The sequence below is a fragment of the Coregonus clupeaformis genome, chromosome 19, assembly GCF_020615455.1.
Source record: "Coregonus clupeaformis isolate EN_2021a chromosome 19, ASM2061545v1, whole genome shotgun sequence".
NCBI classification, from domain to species: domain Eukaryota; kingdom Metazoa; phylum Chordata; class Actinopteri; order Salmoniformes; family Salmonidae; genus Coregonus; species Coregonus clupeaformis.
In genome coordinates, this window is record NC_059210.1 from 39,470,041 (window position 1) to 39,491,743 (window position 21,703).

The following is a 21,703-nucleotide window of genomic DNA, read 5'->3' on the forward strand; positions in this document are numbered from 1 at the left end:
AAAAGTTGGAGGACTGTGTGTGGCTCGGCTGGCTGGCCTTAAAGGAGTGGGTTCTTGCAGTCTCAGGGGGGTTACACTCTTAAACTCTATGGCTGTGGGAGTTCTCACAGAGTTTGCAGTGGGAATGTGGCAGGGAGGGAGAGTGAGACAGCCCTTGATGGTGATGTGTGTGTGTGTGTGTGTGTGTGTGTGTGTGTGCATGATTTAGAAAATAGTCTGAGACATATTAATTTTTAAAGAATAGGATATTAGTATCTGCAAACATTGAGCGATGCCTTCCATTTTTAAATAATCAGTATTGTTGTTTGAGTCGCCACAGTGGATGGCAGTGTGTCAGTTGACAGCTCTTGGGGCTAGCTGGTAACCGTAACCTTGAGACGCTTCCTCTTATTATACAGAGAGCCTTTCTCTGGCGGACAGTTGTCCTCTCTCAATTAGAGAGCTAAAATAACACATTTCCTGCAAAATAATAAACGTTATATTCAAGTTTATTTTGATAATTCATTGGCTTGTATTGTAAAATATATTCATTTTCATTCACTTTTTGAAATATGATAAAGTGGCATGAAATTATAATTTCAGAGGATAAACAAGCCAGATGATGTTGCTATGATTAACACTGCAGCCCTCTGTGTTGGTGCATCTGCTGTGGTGCTTTGTCTGTAGCGGTTTTACAGTCAGGTCCAAAATTATTGGCATCCTTAGCAAAAAAGACTGTATAAAATAAATAATACAAAAACTGAGCTATATTGTATGCTCAAGAAAATTTGAACATTTTCTTATTTTATACTAATACAATTGCTCAGAGAGATTTTTTCTCTCAAAAAGATAGGGGTCAAAATTATTGCCACCCCTGTTTCAATACCTCACCTTGCAAGGATAACTGCACTGAGCCTTTTTCTAAAATGTTTTATGAGAACACATTGGGAGGGATCTTAGACCGTTCCTCCATATAAAATCTTTCCAGATCCTTGATATCCTTCGTCTTCGCTTATGGACTGCCCTCTTCAATTCAAACCACAGATTTTCAAAGGGGTTGAAGTCCGGAGACTCAAATCAAATCAAATTGTATTAGTCTCATGCGCATAATACAACAGGTGTAGACCTTACCGTGAAATGCTTACTTCCAAGCTCTTAACCAACAATGCAGTTTTAAGATGAATAAGTGCTCCTGAGATGGCCATTGCAAAATGTTTTGTGATCAATTAACATTTTGGGAGGGATTTTGATGTGTGCTTGGGGTTATTGTCTTGCTGGAAGATCTACTTGCGGCCAAGTTTCAGCCTCCTGGCAGAGGCAACCATATTTTTGTCAAAAATGTCCTGGTACTGGGTAAAGGTCATGATGCCGTTGACCTTAAAAAGGGCCCCAGGACCAGTGGAAGCAAACATCAAAGCTCCACCACCATATTTTACAGTAGATATGGGTTCTGCATATGCAACTTTATTTAGACGCAAAACCCACCACTGGTGTTCGTGGCCAAAGAGCTCTATTTTCATGTCATCCTACCACAGCACCAGCTGCAATCCAAGTGCCAATGCCATTTAGCAAACTCCAGGCGTTTACATTTGTACACAACAGTGGTAGGCCTGATCACCGACAATGATGAGACAGCCTATAGGGAGGAGGTCAGAGACCTGGCGGTGTGGTGCCAGGATAACAACCTCTCCCTCAACGTGATCAAGACAAAGGAGATGATTGTGGACTACAGGAAAAAAAGAGGAGCACGCCCCCATTCTCATCGACGGGGCTATAGTGGAACAGGTTGAGATCTTCAAGTTCCTTGGTGTCCACATCACCAACAAACTATCATGGTCCAAACTCACCAAGACAGTCGTGAAGAGGGCACGACAAAGCCTATTCCCCCTCAGGAGACTGAAAATATTTGGCATGGGTCCTCAGAATGTTCTACAGCTGCACCATCGAGAGCATCCTGATTGGTTGCATCACCGCCTGGTATGGCAACTGCTCGGCCTCTGACCGCAAGGCACTACAGAGGGTAGTGCGTATGGCCCAGTACATCACTGGGGCCAAGCTTCCTGCCATCCAGGACCTCTATACCAGGCGGTGTCAGAGGAAGGCCCTAAAATTGTAAAAGACTCCAGCCACCCTAGTCATAGACTGTTCTCTCTGCTACCGCACGGCAAGCGGTACCGGAGCGACCAAGTCTAGGTCCAAAATGCTTCTCAACAGCTTCTACCCCCAAGCCATAAGACTCCTGAACAGCTAATCATGGCTACCCGGACTATTTGCACTGCCCCCCCACCCCACCCAATCCCCCTCTTTTACGCTGCGGCTACTCTATTTGTTTTTATGCATAGTCACTTTAACTCTACCCACATGTACATATTACCTCAATTACCTCAACTAGCCGGTGCCCCCGCACATTGACTCTGTACCGGTACCCCCCTGTATATAGCCTCCCTACTGTTATTTTATTTTACTGCTGCTCTTTAGTTATTTGCTTTTATTTCTTTACTTAACACTTTTTTTATTTTACTTTTTCTGTTGATTTTTTATTTTACAACTGCATTGTTGATTAAGGGCTTGTAAGTAAGCATTTCACTGTAATGTCTACTACACCTGTTGTATTCGGCGCATGTGGCAAATAAAATTTGATTTGATTTGTTAAATGACATGGAAATAGAGCTCTTTGGCCCTGTGGTGTGTGCTGTATCATAATGACTGCCTCTAACATGCTCACCACCTTCCCAGTCACAGAGGACACACCTCCCCAGGCGGCCACTGCAGAGCCTGCGACCTGACCGCCCCTGTGTGTGGCTGTGACTGGGCAGGACTCGGCCCCGGCGTGCTAATGTGTCTGTGAGTCGAGCTGACAGGGAGGGAAGGAAAAGAGAGTCCACGCCACTCCCTCCCTCCCTCCCCACCTCCTCTGGGGGAAAGGCTCGCATGGCGGATCTGTCACCCAGGAGGTCGCTCAGTGTTAACGCTCCCGACACGGATTAAACACTCGTGGCCAGTGCTGGAGCTTGGGGTCGGAGTGGCCACCACTGACAGGCACCACAGGGCCCCTGCTGACCACCCTGGTCCAACCCTGGTCCAGCCCCACTCCACCCTGCCTCCAGATATGCTCCAGCCTTGGCATGTGTCAGACAGACAGGGAGACAATGGCCAACACCGGGCCTGCAAGCTAATGCTAATACCCTGCCACCCTTCTCTTGTCTTCCCTTCCCTTTGATAAAGAGCACACTATCACTACTGTACTGTAGTACTGGCATCCTAACTAGCCGCAGAATTTTCTTAGCTAACATTAATTGAGTTGCGAATCTTCAATTTCCTTGTTTATTCATCATTATTTAATTACACTAAATTAGATTAATAAATATTACATTCATTTCCAGATTAGTTGTTGGAATTTGATTACAATTTATGGAGTTTAGATTGCAATTTATTGTTATATTTACTATTGTTCCATGGCATACTTAAAAGCCATTGTAGTAAGTAAAACTACTAAAAAAAAAAATATATGGCCATGGATTATCAGAAACTCTTCTATGTATACCAATGGTTTATTTGTGTGAACTGTGTATACATTCTTTTGTGGAGTCTGAGCTGCTACAGCTGATATGGTCATGCTCAAGAGGGAGGTGAGATTTCCCCTTTATCGCTCTCAGTAGAATGCAGCATCTCTCTTTCTCTCCCTCTTTTTCTCTCTCGCTCTCCCTAGTCGATAAGACTTGAGCTGAGCGTATTTGAAATATTTATTCAGCGTTAGCTCCGAGCACCATTGCTGCCCACACACTCTACCTGCCCTGCAGAGAAATCTTATCTGTGCTTCCTCTCTGCCTCCGACACCCCCTGAATGCCTGTCCCCGTATTGGCCCGAGCTCACCACAAATTACATGTCTCATTGCTCTGGGTTTACAGATGCTTTAAAGCCTGCCGCCGACTAGCGTCCCCAACATTAGCCCTCAGCCAGACTCTCTGTTCCAGCCTGGCTGAAAAAAATGCCTGCGTGAGCCGAGCTGCCAGTGGGGCCTTTGATTAATTATAAATAGGTTTTTTTGTATTTTAATTGAGGATGCAATGCAGATTACTCCCACTGCCCTTGATTTCACCCAGAAAAAGTACTAGAGTGACGATTATGCAAGGTTTTTACCCCCTTTACATTTTGGTTTTTTGTTCTGTCCCATGCGCAAGTACGCACACACACAACACACACACACACACACACACACACTCACTCACACACTCACTCTCACACAGATACCCCTGGAGCCTGTAGTCAGCCTTGTTAAACTTATTCAGCTACGTTCATGTAATCTGGCATCCATCCACATCCCCACTGACTGACCCCCATAATGCTAGTTGGCTCTCTTCTCTCCTCTCTCTCTGCTCTGTTTTTCTCGTAGCTAGAGTAGCTTTCCAAGCACTACCACCGATAAATATGAGATAAACACAGAAGAGATAAAACATTTCCCATTAGAGCTGTTTACAGTCGTATTGTATTTGTAATTACTGTGTCCTCTTTAATGCATGCTTAATGTCCAGTTAATGAGTGATACACTATTGGTAATAATTGCTATAATTGTAGGATTAAATATAATTCTCTATATCACATTTCATTTGTTGGCACATGCAGTATATACTGTAGTATATGTTTACATGGAGCTGTGTAGACATGCAGGGTCTGTCAGTCAGTAGTTTGGGGTGGTAGACTGGGCCTCTCTCCCATTAATCAATTTGCAGGATGGTAGAAACTCTTGGAGAGGGCGTCTTTGTCCTTTTGTTCCTGCTGCGGTCCCCTCTTCCCCTCCTGGGAGAGTGTGGGTGGTGTGAGCTGCCATGCTTGCTCAGCTTTAAGAGTTATTTTATTCACACTTTTAATCGCTGAGTGCTTTATTATTAGGTGCTGGATTCTGCTGGCCAGGGAATCTGCATGAGACGGCGCAGAATGCATTTACTGGAATCATATTAATGGCACTATAAAACAAATCTGTCAGCCTGTTGTTAACCCTGCTGGCAGAGTGGCGCTGCCCAGGGTCGGTCCTTCTCCAGGCGCTTACAGGTGGCTAAGGAGAGTACATCTCCATCACCTACTCCACCGCGCGCTAATAGTTTAATTAATTAATTATTTTCCCCCTAGACACCCCATGCATTATCATGCAGGCATTTTTCAGCTAAATGGTGTTTGTCAAGGGAGGTTTCCTACATGAAAGACACTCCTCTCAGACATACTAACACTTTCAATTACAAGTCGTTCATTATCCAATTCTGCTGTGTGTAAACGTACCGTTCAGATAGATCATTAATTATTAGCTCCCCTGCTTTCTGTTTGTTGCTTTGTGTACTTTTGGTGAAATAAATGACTGCTTTACCGCCCATGTAACATATTAGTGTTGTAGTGTTTTGGACTTTAAGGTTCCTGTTGTCATGTGTAATTTGTAGCAGGATAAAAATACGGTAGGACGGCTCTCAAGACTGAAATGAAATAGAGCCCAACTTTGAGGCCAATTAAAAGGTGGATTATTTTCAATATAAATTTACACTTAAGCCTGACAGGTTGCACTTTGTCCACACCGTCCTTTAATCACTCACGCTTGGCGCTAATAAAACATAAACCACTTAGCAGGGAATTAGTTCCGTCTCCATTTCACAGAAGCAGCAGAGAATGTGAGGAGACAGGAGAAAAGTATACCTCTGCTCATTAATGAGGGATATCTGACGTCTAAGAGGCAGCTCTGTGCGCCTGAGCGATGGAATCCGAGAGGCTTTCCCAGATGTTCATAGCTACATTTGTATTAGTGTTTAAAAACCGAGAGGGAGGAATTGAGGAGATATTTCTGACAGTTTTGGTTTATACCCTCATTTAGGCGCTGAGTTTATACAAAAGGCATTGTATTTCTCTATGCTTTTATCTTGTCCACCAAGCCAGAGCGCGATGAGAAGAAATTTGCATTAGTGGGCGATTATGAATACCTGTGACAGATTCTCTCTGCCGGCTCCCTGGGAGGAAATGAATTGGCTCCCTCTGTTGACTTGCACAGGAAGACAGAGACCAGGCAATTAGACTTTAGTGGTTTATGTAGCAGTTTTTGCAGGGAGGGCAAGGGGGTTCAACATTCCTGCTGGGCTCATGTCAGTTTCCAGGCACATTTTTTCCCCTTTCTTTTTCTTTTAAAGGGAATACTCTGGATATGACAGGCTACCTGTCTGCCAGCCTGCTGAATTCCTGTGGGGTGAAAAGAGTGTCGCTTTAGAATAGCCTCATGCGAATAGAGGTGACAACATATGACGTAGGTTATTCATAACCTAAAGGAGTCACTCTGAAGCTACCTCCACACATCATGCATATTCATTTTTTACCTTTAGGTTTTCCCACCAGTGTTAGCTGTGGCTGCATAATTCAACTAATTTGTTATGGAGAAATTACAGTAACATATTGTTAATATTAGGTATTCACATCTTGGTCATCCCACCGTGTTTCTGCTTGTTCCTACACTTCACATTACTCAGATATTATTGAACGAAGCCTAGGGCTGTGAGGGCCCAGTGTTTACAGCATTACTCATGGTTCACGTTTCCCTGGTGGCAGTTTGAATCCATTGAACCTAGGCCTTGTGTGGCAGTAGGTAGACTGCCCCAGAGCCAGTAGGGCTGGAAACAGGCTGATATGACAGGACCAGTCTGCTGTTTACAGGGCTCAAATGGAGGCCTGAAGGACCCAGCAGTTCACATCCTGTCTCAGGACTAAGTTAAACATATTGTTTCTACTGTAACAAGCCCCCAGCAGTCCACACCTAGACTGCACAGCATGCTATTGTAGTGAGCTATTGTAGTGCAGGCATCCCACCTCTCATTCCATTGGGTGTTGTAAGTTAATAGGTTTGTTTTCTTTCAGCCTTTTGGTTAAGTTCCTCCTCTCATGAAAACAAAGTTTAAGAAAGAGGATTTTTTTAACCTTTCAAAGATTAAATTGTATTTTATCCCCAGGTGGTAAGGGTAGGCAACAACACAGCTTCAAGCTCCTTGGAGTCCACATCACCAACAAACTATTATGGTCCAAACACACCAAGACAGTCGTGAAGAGGGCACGACAATGCCTATTCCCCTCAGAAGACTGCAAAGTTTTGGCATGGGTCCCCATATCCTCAAAAAGTTATACAGCTGCACCATCGAGAGCATCCTGACTGGTTGCATCACCGCCTGGTATGGCAACTGCTCGGCATCCGACCGCAAGGCACTACATAGGGTAGTGCATACAGCCCAGTACATCATTGGGGCCAAGCTTCCTGCCATCCAGGACCTCTATACCAGGCGGTGTCAGAGGAAGGCCCTAAAAATTGTCAAAGATTCCAGCCACACAAGTCATATACTGTTCTCTCTGCAACCGCACAGCAAGCGGTACCGGAGTGCCAAGTCTAGGTCCAAAAGGCTGCTTAACAGCTTCTACACCCAAGCCATAAGACTGCTGAACAGCTAATCAAATGGCTACCTGGGCTATTTGCATAGACCCCCTTTTTTTACGCTGCTGCTACTCGCTGTTTATTATCTATGCATAGTCACTTTACACAAACCTACTTGTAAATATTACCTAAATTACCTCGACGAACCTGTTCCCCCACACATTGACTCAATACTGGTAACCCCTCTATATTGCCACGTTATTGTTCTTTTATTGTGTTACTTTTTTTTACTTTAGTTTATTTAGTAAATATTTTCTTAACTCTTATTTTCTTAAAACTGCATTGTTAGTTAAAGGCTTGTAAGTAAGAATTACACGATAAGGTCTACACCTGTTGTATTCGGCGCATGTGACAAATAACATTTGATTTGATTTGATTAGAGCCTTACAGTAGAGTTATAGAATGGGTAAAATGAATGTCTACACCAAGTGTTACGCAGTAATAGATTTAAAAACTTGGAGGACTTTTTTATTTCTTCACTGTCAACTTGCTAGTGCGCTCCTCCTCACACATAGTGGATCATTTCAGCTAGAGCCAGCCTCATTAGACTGTCACTAAATGGGTTTAAATGCAGCCGTCCAATTAGTGCTCTGCTGTGAAGTGCAGTGGGTGTTGTTCGCTGTTCTTAGCGCCGCTCCTTTACAGAATTATGAGGGATTACTCATTCAGTGTGATCCATCTTATTTCAACCAGGGGTCTTGGCTTTTCTCACTATCATCGCTGTGGAGGGGTAAACGTTGCAAATGCTCCTCCAGTTGCCATATGTGCCTTGTCACAGTCAGACAGCCCAAATGCTTCCCAATCTAAGAGGGTTGGATGTGCTGTATAAGAGACAGCCTACCCTTGTCAGACTTTCTGTTCTGCAGAAAGGCACACTGACAGCACATGTTATCTCTGTAAATAAATTGGATTTTGGAATATTAATAAATCCTTCCCAAAGGTCTCTTACTTCCCAGCCACTAAGAGGGGGCTCTGATGCTGTATAGCAGTGATCATCAACTCAATTCAGCCGCAGGCCAATTTCTTTCTTGAGCGGATGGTCAGGGAGCCGGAACATAATAAAAAATAATTTGTAGACTGCAAATTGATCACAAGAAGCCCAAACATATAATATTTGACTAAAACATAATCATTTCAAACCTTGCTTACATTTGTATACGATCACATATATCTCTCTATTATGCGTGGGAATACTTTGGAACATATTTTCTAAATTCACTTGGAGACGATTTGCTGGTGTTTTTAGTCTTTTATGTCCAAGAATGAAAAACAAATAATGCCCAGAAAAGTTGGGCCGCCAATTGGGGTACCCTGCTGTATATTGTAGTGGTGTAGCTTTGCGGTCTGCTGTGTTGCTCATGGGGCTTGGGTGGTGGGTAATCCCATTTTGTTTTGAGTGGAGAATGCTGGGATGTGGGAGCAGGACATTGTGTCCGTGACATCTGGGCTTGGGTTCTGGCCCATGTTGTATGAAGGCAGTGCCACCCACCGTGCAGTATCCGTGCTGTTCATGAGTCTCACCGTCTCCCACCCTCTGCCCCACCCTGTCCTTCCTGTCCTTCCAGATCTTCGTGGTGACGGTGTGGACCTGGGAGCTCTTCATGCTGCCTCTCTTCCTGCTGCTGCTCATTGGCTGGAACTACTTCCAGATCACCACAGAGAGGATCAGCAGCAATCAGGACCTGGTGAGTGTCTCCTTTACTGTACTGTACTCCATATAGCTCTGGTCTATACTACACATGTCACAGCAGCTCATCATGTTCCCCCTCGCCCACTCACCGGTCAGGAGCATGCAGAGCTGAGCACCAACTCCTTGTGCTAGACTCTGTCTCTCTCAGAACCCAGGACATAGACTTGCACTCCCACTAGCTGAGTTGAACTGCCCGCAATGCCCTACAATAATCAAGAGTATGCCATTTCCATCATTTTAGCAAAATATTTGCAAAATGCTTTTTTTTTTACCATGTTGATACATATACAGTATTCTTTCAACATACAACATTGTATTGATGTTGTGTAGATACTGTTGTAGAAGTGCATTGAGGACATTCTCAAGATGGCACAGCTATCTCCTCTGTATCAAAGCCTAGGTTATGGGAATCAAGTCTCTCCTAGCCAGGTCTGTAAAGGTTAATGCTGTTCACACTTCTCAATGCCCTCCAATTTCACTGTGTTGTAAGCCATCTCGACGGCCGGGTCCTTGGCCTGCAAACATCCCCTCCCTGCAGCAACATCCCCATCCCCATCCCCAGCCCACTGATTGTGTTTGAGGCTGCTGGCAAAGATGCAGTCCCCGGGCAATGTTAAAGCCTGGATTCACCCTCATATCCAGTGTGGCGCCTCTGTCACCTCTCTGTGACCCTGTGCCCGGCAGTAACACAACCCTGTTCCCAGGCAATGTCACAGTGTGCACCATGCAGGGGTCAGGGATGACTTGATGTAAAGGGATCTAGGCAACAGCATCCAAATTAAAAGTTGTTTTCCTCTTTCTGTTTTTCTGTTGTGTTTATGTTGTGAAGAAATTAGATTGCTTTGCTGTGACAGTACTCTTGTGAGGAAGGCCCTCTTTCACCTCTCCTTTTGTGTGAGGTCACCCCTGTGATGTAGTCTCTATGGAAACAGGCCTCTCCCAATAGGGGTATATGTACTAGAGCAGAATTTCATTACTAGGTGTTTGTTAAAAATGCTCCAGTGCCCGCGTGTGTCCCTGTCCATTTGAAAACTCACTACCTCTCTCCATTCTCTTGTAGGTGAACATGAACATGACCGATGATGAGGAGGAAGATGAGAAGGTATTTTATTTCCTTTATTTCTGACTATTGTATAATATATTATGTATGCCAGTTATACAAGTTCTAGTTGCGACTTTTGCATAGTTCCACTGGAAATCATCTCTCAGAAGCTTGTCTTTACCCAAGAAGAGAACATTTTATGCATTCAAAATTAGGACAGAATGTAGGAAACAGTAATAGCATGTGAACAAACACATCTCCTTCAGCACTTTCCTTCTATTTCATTGAGTATTCAGTATCACTACAAATGTGCTCTGCCGCATTGTCCCAGCCCTTTTAAACTCAAAATCTACGTTAAACTGCATCATTAATTGAAGTTTGTCTGCCGTTGGAGATATTAGCAGCGAGTGAAGATTTTTTCACCAGACTTTTCTAAATGGGATGGTTACTATGAGATTGACCATTTCCCTACAATAACAAATGAGGCTAAGAAAATGTACTTACTATTCTATCAAGATTATCACTCACTTAAACAATTGGATCTCTATATTCATAATGATGCCAAATGTATAATTGTTAATCTGAACGTGATAATCCCAAAACAATTATTTGAATGCCTGCCCACCAGTGGAGGCTGGTGGGAGGAGCTATAGGAGGATGGACTCATTGTAATGGCTGGAATGGTATGAGTGGAACGCTATCAAACATATGGAAACCATGTTTGACTCCGTTCAATTAATTCCATTCCAGGCATTACAATGAGCCAGTCCTCCTATAGCTCCTCCCACCAGCCTCCACACCAAAAGAAGAAGTCAAAAGTGTCATGTCCTTTACTCTTTGTTCCTCTTATCTAGACATTTCCCTTCGTTTTAGTTAGGAGAGGCAAGAGTTAATGGGATGTGTATTATTGCTTTATGGTGGAGAAGTGGGGAAGTGTGGAGCTGCTGCAAAGCCTCCAAGCAATGACCCCTCTGCAGTGCGTCTTGGCCCAGGAATCATATCCATAATGTGCTCAATATATTCTGTTGTGATGACCAGGGGCTAACTTTATGGAGAGGAACACCCTCTGCTAGAAAACAGGCCCGTCCTCCATATCTTGTCTGAAAGCACAGGCTAATTCATGGATGAAACTCTCATGATATGTGTGCATACACATAATACAGCTTACGCTTAGTTGCACTGCATTTGTAATCATGGCTTAGAAAAGACAACCCAGTCCCCAAACAAATAGTAATGATATGACAATTGTGTGTTTGTATGAATAGTGAATGAGGATTTGCTGCTTTTGTGGCCTTTAATAATTATACTGCTGAATAGGATCATTAGTAGCAGGTCTTCATAATTTCACTCAACCTCAATGATTTGGCTCTTTTTAAAATGTATTCCGTTTGTTTTCTCCTTTAGATTAAAAAATAGGTACGTCTAAAAAAAAGCAGGGAGTAGATTTTTCTAAATACATGTCCATGTGTTGCAGAGCTCAGTGTAATGGCTTAAACCAAATAATTCCTGTTCCTTGAAGTCCTCTCTAAAAGGTTTAAAGTGAGCCCAGTAAGCCCATTCACACTCTGTGAAATATCTGCTTTCATTTACTAATTAAGCAGTTCCTGTGTTTGTTTTAAGATGTCAGCTTTAATTTAAAGTGGCTTATTTGAAAGTCGTGTTATGGTTTTGCTGTCACTTAAATGTAATATCATGCAGACAGACCAAGCAGTGTAGCTTTACACTTCATATCAAAGTGTTCTTTTAAACTATTTGGGGTTAAAGAGTGATCAGTGTTCAATTTGATGACTTCAAAGGCACTACTTTTTCTTCTAGTCCTTTCGCTAAGAACTGAATAAAGGTTATTCCCTTTGAGAAGGTTACCATTGCCACTCAAATGTTTTTTCCCTGTTTTCCCCTGGAGGAAGGAGATATGTAAACTTCCGATAGAGCAGTAGGAATGTGAAGGCATGATGTTAAAGAGAGACGAAAGGCCCGGCTACGTTACATCAGGATAATACACAACAGATCTCTCTCTCTGTGAACAAATCTGTCCTCAGGGAAAGAGACAGCTTACAAATGATGTGTGGCCAAAGTGACTTCCCTTTGGCCTTAGGTATCAATTGTGCAGACGGATAATATTTATTAGATAACATAAAAAAAACTAGAAAAGTAAAAGAAGCCCATAGATCTCCATCACAATGAACAGAGAAGATAAAACCGGTTTTCTATGGCCCCTGGCTGGTAAGGCTGGTCTAGGGGAAAATGGGGGGAGCGTTGCTCCTCAAGCACTGCCCAGGGGAGCAGGGGGTTGGGGAGGGTGGTTGAGGGGGTGACAGACTGAGCTGAAGGGGTGCTTTCCCTTACCCCCTCAGACCCTAGTCACCACTGGGTCACCTTCAGCACACCAGCCAGACAGACTGCTGATGTCATGGTCAGTGATGTGCATTATTGGAGGTATGTACCCTCTAACACGTACTGCCTCTGGGAGCTGCTCACTGCCCACACGTTTGTTTGTGTATCCATTTGCTTGTTAGCTCGTTTTAATATCATAAAAGAATCCATGCCAAAATCACAGGTGTTTTACATTAAGATGAACGTTTCTCTCCTTTGTGTAATAAGTCACTAGAAAATATTCAGTCAAGCTTTGAATGAATATTCAAATTTGGTTCCATTTATTCAAATTAAAGCAATGTTAAATGAGCTTTTTTCAGCATTTGATTATGCCCAACATGCCTGTGAAACCACATTTTCTGTTTACCTTTGTGCAGGAGATCAAATCTGTTCCCTTTAAAGGTATAACTTTTACAATTTTATCTGAAATGAGAATATGATTTGACACAGGTTTTTCTAATCAGTACACATTTATGATTTATGTGGTCCATCCCCACCAGTATACCCATCCCTTACACTTCAGGAGAATACCTTTCATTTATTTCTGTTTACCAGCAGCACAGAACAGTTTTGTAGGGGGTTGAAAAGGGAAATGAACGAAGATAAATAATATCATCAAATGAGTGATGTAGTAAAGGACTTCCAATGCTCATCACTAAGGAGATGGAGGACTTCAAGGGTCTTAAGGGAAATTAAAGTTGATAATCATGAGAGCTTATTGATGCATACTTTATAGAACATATCATTTGGATTTCTTTTTTCAAATGAAAGCTCAATTATTATTATTATTATTTGTATTTCTATTTTTTGCCTCTTTGGCTACATCTACCTTGTGCACACAGTCCTATCTCTTTTAAATAAGAGTTCATATCTCTTATCAGATTTGAATCCTAATTCATGTTTAGGGGGCCTTAATCAATTTTAGATAGGCTCAGATTCCCTTTCATATCTCTAACTGATGAGTCTCCATATCCAGTGAGCTCTCATTTCCCCGTGCACAGCTCTCTGTCCATCAGGAGCACACAGACATGGATCTTAATGGCTTTTAGCAGGCACAAACAGTTTCCTCTGCTGTGAATCAGAGCTCAGGAGAAAGAGCTAAATTAACACCTAATGTGAAGTAAATGATATGCATTCTGCATTCACATTAGACTGAGGTTGGAGATTTTCTTTGTCTTGCTGTAGACAGTGCCGTGTCTCTTCTATAAAACAATGATACATAGGATGATAGGCTACAGTACTATCCCTCCCTCTCTATTGTATGACACTATGGGATAGTAATCTCTTCCATATGATGATAGGGTACAGTACTATCCCTCCCCTCTATTTTATCATACTATGGGATAATAATCTCTTCATGGATCTCTGAGAGAGCATATTTGAGATATTTCCAGCGGCCTGGTGGGAATTGCTCTCTTCCTGTGGTTGTTGTGGAGGAGACTGAGGACTGACAGTGGGGAGTCTCGTTGCTCTGTGCTGCCTGGCAGACAGCGTGTTTTCCCAGGGGCTGCCTCATGAGACTCTGATAAAAACATTCTGTCTGGACACTGTCTCTGAGCCCAGGCTGGGGCTGGAACTGCCTTCTAACACAAACATATAGACATCGTCAAGCCTCCTGTTAGACTCCATCAGATACCTCCCTCTCTCTCTCCCTCGCTCTTCTCTGTCATCATTCCTGTCATTATGTCCTCCTTTTGATGTGAGTCTTCTCAGCCCTCTTTAGCTTGCATTACTGGTGTTATCATCTCCAGCCTCTCCTTCTGGAAAGCTTCCCAGCGCTGCTTCTTCTCTGCTGTTAGCAGCACTCATCTGATCATGTCTAGTTCAACTCAAGACAAGCCAGAGAAGATCTGTTATTTTCCCCACACTGATATAGACAGACACCTTCCCATAACATGTCCATCTGGTCTATATAAGATGTCTGTATCATATCACAGCTTTTGCACCATATACACCATGATATTTATATATCAATACAAAATTAGCACTATAACACTATATATACACTTTGTTGGTGATGAAGGTGGACATAGCCATAGCCCATTCACATGATATGAGAGTTATATATGAGTGAGAATACATCCAATGATTACAACCCTGTGTTCTAGGGTGGCTGAGCCACTGCCCCCTCACACACACACAGAGGTGTGAGGACAGACAGACAGAATGAGTATAGAGGTAGGTGGGATAGCACTGGCAGAACAAGTCCAAACCCACCCTATGGAGACTTGTGGGATTCGACTCCCTTACAACATACATCCTCTGTCTGCTCTTCCTGTCTGGGTCATCTGGGCTGCTGCCTGATTGCTGATGGCCATTTTATGTCTGTCTCATCCTCCAGTTAATCTGTGATTTTGATGTAGAGCACTTCCATTGTTTGTGGCGGACAAAAGTGGAAATCTCACAGCCATCCTCATGACAGCTTTTCAACGTTGAATCTGCCTCATTTTCAAAAGCATAGTCTGAAGAGACATAGTTTGCTCATTATAGGCAATTCAATAGATGAATTACTCATGATAGCGCAGCAGAGATAAACTGGGCTTTGTCTGCTTCTTCAAACAATTGACATACAGTACAGTAGACCTCATCAGTGCCTGTGTATTTATAGGAATCAGGGAAAAAGGGACTGATGGACAAAATCCATATGGTCCAAGAGATCGTCATCATTGTCCAAAACATTTTGGATGAAATTGCATGCATCGGGGAAAGAGTCAAGAAGTAAGTTTTACATTTTAAGTTTTGGAAATGTTTCATAACCCATTACAGTAAACTGGAGTTCAATATTCTCTGTAACAGTGGGTGTATACGGCTTTGGCTTGCAACTACATTATTGATTGTGCAGTATCTTGTATCCTCTTAGTCATAATGATATTCTGACTTTATTTGATGTAATATTTAATCCACAGCACGTTCAACTGGTCTGTGCCCTTCCTGTCCTGGCTGGCCTGCTTGGTTCTCTTTGTGGCAACAGCAGCATTATACTACATCCCACTGCGCTACATTATCTTGATATGGGGTAAGTCAAATATACACCATTATTTGAATAATAAATACTGTTTTGGAATGGATAGCTTCCCCTTCTGCAAAACATTGTTGTAAAAAGACAATTACAGTGAATAGCACTTATATCCATTATCATTATAACATGTTCTTCATTGAAGTCATTTGAACATTCATCCATCCTCACACCAGAGCTCAGGCTGCTAGCTCCAGAGGCTCAGTGTGCTCAGAGCTCTGCTCAGTGGGGGATGTAAGCAGACCAGTCTGAGGCTAGGCTCAGGGTCTGTGAGAAAACAAAGCCGAGCGACGAGGCAGAGAGCATCATGCTGTATATAAAACAGGATGTCCTTGGGCAGTGTAGGCTCCTGGTGGAAACCCTCATTATCTGCTCCAGTCCAACAGAGGAAGGCAGTCGTCTCAGCGGTCAGAGGGAAACAGACACTCCTCCTCCAGCTGTTAGCCCACAACTAACTGTACTTCTACACTGCCTCCAACACAATCAATACCAAAATCATATCAAACAAAAGCACTGATAGACTCTCCTCACTCCCCAGTTAACCCCCATCTCTGGTTGTGATGCAAGCTTTTCATGTAGTCTGCACACATTTAGGTCCTTAGGTTCTTTGTGTACATGTCGAGGTAAGCGCTGTAACTAGCAGTGAATATATGGTCTCATTAGAACAAGACCCCAGAGGTATCTGTTTCCTTTCTAGAAATAGTGTGGAATGGGGGGAAATAACACTATTGAAAATTAGAGAAATAATAAAGTTATTTGAAAGGAAACCTAAGAAATGTTTTGGTTGTTTGAATGATATGGAAAGGTAGTTGGGGGTGGAGTGGTGATAGGGCGAGGGGAGGTTGGTAATCTCTGCTCCGGGCTTTAGTACTGTATGTGTACTCAGAGGACCTGAGTCGCCCTTGGACACGGACTGAAATGTATGTTCTGCAGTCAGCCACCAGGCTCTGTTCAAAAGCTCTCATGGATGTTTGTGTTACTGTGCACCTGCTGCCTGCATTACAGCATTCTCTGTACTGTTGAGCTGCCAACATATACACTATATATACAAAAGTATGTGGACAACCTTTCAAGTTAGTTGATTCGGCTATTTCAGCCACTTCCGTTGCTGACAGCCATGCAATCTCCATAGACAAACATTGGCAGTAGAATGACCTCACTGAAGCGCTCAGTAACTTTCATCTTGGCACCGTCATAGGATGCCACCTTTCCAACAAGTCAGTTCGTCAAATTTCTGCCCTGCTAGAGCTGCCCTGCTCAACTGTAAGTGCTGTTATTGTGAAGTGGAAATGTCTAGGAGCAACAACAGCTCAGCCGCGAAGTGGTAGGCCACACAAACTCACAGAACGGGACTGCCGAGTGCTGAAGCGCGTACCGTGTAAATATCATCTGTCCTCGGTTGCAACACTCACTACCGAGTTCCAAACTGCCTCTGGAAGCAACGTCAGTGCAAGAACTGTTCATCGGGAGCTTCATGAAATGGGTTTCCATGGCCGAGCAGCCGCACACAAGCCTAAGATCACCATGCGCAATGACAAGCGTCGGCTGGAGTGGTGTAACGCTTGCCACCATTGAACTCTGGAGCAGTGGAAAAGCATTCTCTGGAGTAATGAATCACGCTTCACCATTTGGCAGTCCAACCGACAAATCTGGGTTTGGCGGATGCCAGAAGAACGCTACCTGCCCGAATGCATAGTGCCAACTGTAATGTTTGGTGGAGGAGGAATAATGGTCTGGGGCTGTTTTTTATGGTTCGGGCTTGGCCCCTTAATTCCAGTGAAGGGAAATCGTAACGCTACAGCATACAATGACATTCTAGACAATTCTGTGCTTCCAACTATGTGGCAACAGTTTGGGGAAGGCCCTTTCCTGTTTCATCATGACAATGCCCCCATGAACAAAGCGAGGTCCATACAGAAATGGTTTGTCCAGATCAGTGTGGAAGAACTTGACTGGGCTGCACAGAGCCCTGACTTCTACCCCATCTTTGGGATGAATTGGAACAGCGACTGCGTGCCAGGCCTAATCGCCCAACATCAGTACCCAACCTCACTAATGCTGTTGTAACTGAATGGAAGCAAGTCCCCGCAGCAATGTTCCAACATCTAGTGGAAAGCCTTCCCAGAAGAGTGTAGGCTGTTACAGCAGCAAAGGGGGGACCAACTCCATTTTAATGCCCATGATTTTGGAATTAGATGTTCGACGAGCAGGTCCCCACATACCTTTGGTTATGTAGTGTATATTTATGATGATACATATCAATGCACTGTCCATACAACCTCACCATCTTATTGATATACAGATTCAATTTAGTTCCTGTGGATCAATTCAAAATAGCGTCACAAGGTGCAATTTCTCATACAGCGGTGAAAGAGCTAGGGATTGGGTCGCAAGATTGTTTTCTCCTTGTAAAAATATGCAGGTCTCGATGACACCTTTATTTATTAAAGTGTCCTTGTTTTCACAGGCGTTAACAAATTTACCAAGAAGCTACGCAACCCGTATGCCATTGACAATAATGAAATACTGGATTTCCTCAAGAGGGTGCCTTCTGATGTTCAAAAGGTAAGGGTCCAATTTTCCATACAGACAGAGGGAGGGAATTCCCTGAAGATATCTGCATTATTTGCTCTAACAGAATTCCCAAGTGTTGGGGAAATATATCCTCTGGCTTTGTTTGATTATTAATGGCCTTTAAAGCATCCCTGGCCCAATTATTTCTGGCGGTAGTTTGATGCAGTCGTCCCGTTGCCTGGATGGGGTCTACTCTGATCTGTCCTCCGCCATATCGCTCCAGCCTTGTCCCTGATTAGCAGTTTTGTCTCTGTGATAAAAGCACTGTGGCGTCGGAGCCTGTGATTGGCCAGGGGCCGGCGGAGGGCCCCTGACGTCTGTGGTTGTCTGTGGCTGGTGTGCCCAGCTCTATGTCAGCTTAGACACTCTGACGTGGTCCCCATCACATCAGGGTGGGGGAGTCAATTAATGTAGTCGTGAGACCCGGCACATCCTGCTGGCTGCCATATGTGATCATATATTAGCCATGGCTGACATGTCATTTGCGGTTACATCACAGGGCTGGTAGCAGATAGCTGCCAGGGCAGGGTGCTGTACTGTACGTGATACTGGGTGTGCATCCTGTTTTCTCTCTGTTCTGTTCTGTGACAGAGAGGCTGAGCGTGGGCAGGAAACGGAGCAGCAAATAGTGTCTTCCTCTCCCAGGTACAGTACTCCACAGACAGTATTCAGCTAGGATACGTATCTGTCTGGATCTGGAAAGACACTGAACCCCAGTCTCTTTCTCCACTGCCCCCTTGATGTTGTCACTCTGAGAGTTATTGCCAAATGTTCAGTGATGTTGGAGAGAAGCCTATGTGATTTTTTGGCTGAGTAAGTTGGCAAAACAACAAGATGAATACATTTAGTTTTGCCATATTTTATGTCTCACATATTTTATGTGACACGTTATTAAAGTTTTGAAAATGACTCCATGGGGACAATACTTTTTAGTCTAGTTTACAGATTAACTATGTCATGGATGATGGCTACATAACAAAACAAAACATTCATAATGACTCATCAGTAGATAAAGTTCTGTGAATAATAATGTTGCTGAACAAGACAAACACATGAACCATAACAATAGACCACAGATTCCTGTTATTGCCTTAGAACTCCAACCCTTAGATAGGCCTAGGTATGGACACAGTCAAGCCATATTACAAAGGCTGGAAACAGGCTCCTGTCTGACAGCAAAATGACTTGGCAATTAGTGCCTGTGCAAATCTACAAAGCCCCCCCAAACCGGGACTTCTGACAGGAGCGTGTCTGTCCTGAAATAAGAAGCATCTGTCAGTTCTGAGAACAGTTTCATGTTCTGATGTAGACGGCAGTCACTTTGTTCCCTCATTCATTCCATCTCCCATTCTAATAATCAGGGTTTGGTAATTAGTATGGATTCTCTACCTTGATTCAACAGAGCCATGTTATTGTTGTAGCAACAACAAAAAATGGTTTTGAAAGCAATTTTTCTTCAAACTTAATTTTGTCGAGTTTCTAAATATTTTTCCAACTATCAATCGGTTTCACATTATGGTTCTTTTGATTCATATTTTTGGGGGCCTGTTACTTTCACTAGAGACAAAGATATTTTAGATACTTACAGTTTTTCAACCATTTGCCATAGTAAGTTCCAATTTGGAAGTTTAATTCTAGACTTTCAGCATACATTTCTGTTACAAATATGTTTGGACATGTAGGAAATTGTGTAAACTTGAGACAATCTTTGATGTTGAGCCTCATAATTCTGCAAACATAACTGAAAGGAAACTGTGGTTTAAGTTCAAATGTCAAAGTGGCAGGTCTCTTTTCTCGGATGAAATCAAAGTCAACTTTTAGTTCCCTTTGAAGCATGTAAAAGTCGACATCCCATTGATGCCAGTTGCTACTCTAGTTAAGAAACCCCTGGCTGAGGCTATTCTTGGCTTCGTACAAAGTTTTCTCAGAAAGGACACAACTTGCAATGAGCGATTATGCAGTTTTACAACTCCCTCACTGGCAGGTCTTCTCAACAGTTGATGTCTGTTTCTAATATTGCGATTGTGGCGGAGGAGGGGGGAGTGCGCTGGTACGGAACCCTTGACTTCTCAAATCCTTCCTCCCTGTGATTAATCCCCTCTGCTCCTGTGTTTAAAAAATGATTCATTACAGGCGAGCCCGCCTCGCTTTCCCCTGCACCAGCTCTCCTCGGGGGAGCCATTACCGTGTGCTCCACTGAGCTCAGATTACCTGCCTCCGACCAAACTCCTGTTTGTTTTTACAGGTGCAGTACAGCGAGCTGAGAGTGCCCAGCGTCCAGAGCCCGCCACGGAGGAGAAGGTAAGCCCCTCGGACATGCTGGATGAAAGGCCCAGGCTCCTTTTGAAAATGGCACGGCCCAGTCCGCTACGATGGCAACGCTCCAGTGCCAGCAGAACCTGCGACCCCTCACCGCCTGCTCCCCCCTCTCCTGTGCCCCCTGCTGCGGGGTGCAGTCAGCCGCTCTCCCGCTTGTGTGTCTGCCACCCCCCTGACAGGGGCTGTGCACTGCACCGGCTAGGAGGGCAGCACATGGAGCTGTCAATCACAGAGCCAGATACACCGTCTGCCCGCCCCGGCCCAGCCTGCATCCATTCATGCATTTTAGAAAAAGAATGAGAGCTAGAGAGTTTGGTTTAACTCCGACCTCTGCTGTTTTGCTTTTATTGGTTTGAGTAGTAAAACTGAACCACTGCAATGCTTTGAATCATGTACATTTTATTTTCATATAGGACAAATGGCTAAATGTAATACTGTACGTGTGCTAAATCCTGTTATTACTTTGTACTTACATTCCTACCAATTTAATTTGATCTCTCAAATATCGACTTTAGGTAAAGTATTACAGGAATTACAATTGTATTTTTATAGCTTTCTTTTTATGTAGGCCAATGCTCATACCTGTTTACTACAAAGCTTTTTTATATTCAAGGTGCATATAATTATTTTATTTGTAATGTCAACTCTCTGTACAATCCTTTTTATCAATGACCAAAATATTTTGTATTATGAAGAATACATTTTCTGGACAAAGGAAAGTTAGATACGTGTAACTTTGAGACTCTAGTGTGCTGTGCAACTTCTCAGGTTTCCTGTTTTGGTGTCTCTTATTTGTAAATTCTCAAATAAAAATGTGATGAATTGTAAAACCTAGAAAAATCCCATCTCAAACTGTAGTTGTTCCAAACTGATTTTCTTCCTAACTGTGCTGCACTGGGAATGGATTACACCACTTCTCTCCCTGAATACACAGTAAATACATCTGATTACACAACACACCCATTGGAACAGAGCTCATGCATCGGCCACCGCTGTGCCTTGGTTACTGAGCTCACATCAAAGCCCTGTATATCGGTCCGGCGCAGTGGCTAATGCAGTGCTTTTGTTGCCTTCTCACAATAATAGGGTCCACATGAGCGAGCGCTCATCTCTCACAGAGAGTACTCTCCATCTTCAGCACTTACTGCTTCACGTTTCCACTAAAATCACCTCCACTGCCTAATGTTGGCCACACACACACACACACACACACACACACACACACACACACACACACACACACACACACACACACAGGTCCA

The 21,703-nt window shown here is 43.5% G+C and overlaps 1 protein-coding gene across 1 annotated transcript in view; it reads left to right on the forward strand.

The window, feature by feature from the left end:
- The window catches only part of LOC121531894 (multiple C2 and transmembrane domain-containing protein 2), a 44,224-nt gene extending 22,954 nt beyond the window's left edge, over nt 1–21,270 (forward strand). Inside the window, exons 18-23 of the mRNA XM_041837437.1 lie at nt 8,993–9,112; nt 10,178–10,219; nt 15,141–15,250; nt 15,439–15,548; nt 18,016–18,113; nt 20,368–21,270. Coding sequence (XP_041693371.1) covers nt 8,993–9,112; nt 10,178–10,219; nt 15,141–15,250; nt 15,439–15,548; nt 18,016–18,113; nt 20,368–20,427 — 540 coding nt within the window. The 3' untranslated portion in view covers nt 20,428–21,270. The remainder of the gene's footprint in view (nt 1–8,992; nt 9,113–10,177; nt 10,220–15,140; nt 15,251–15,438; nt 15,549–18,015; nt 18,114–20,367) is intronic.
- The last annotated feature ends 433 nt before the right edge of the window (nt 21,271–21,703 follow it).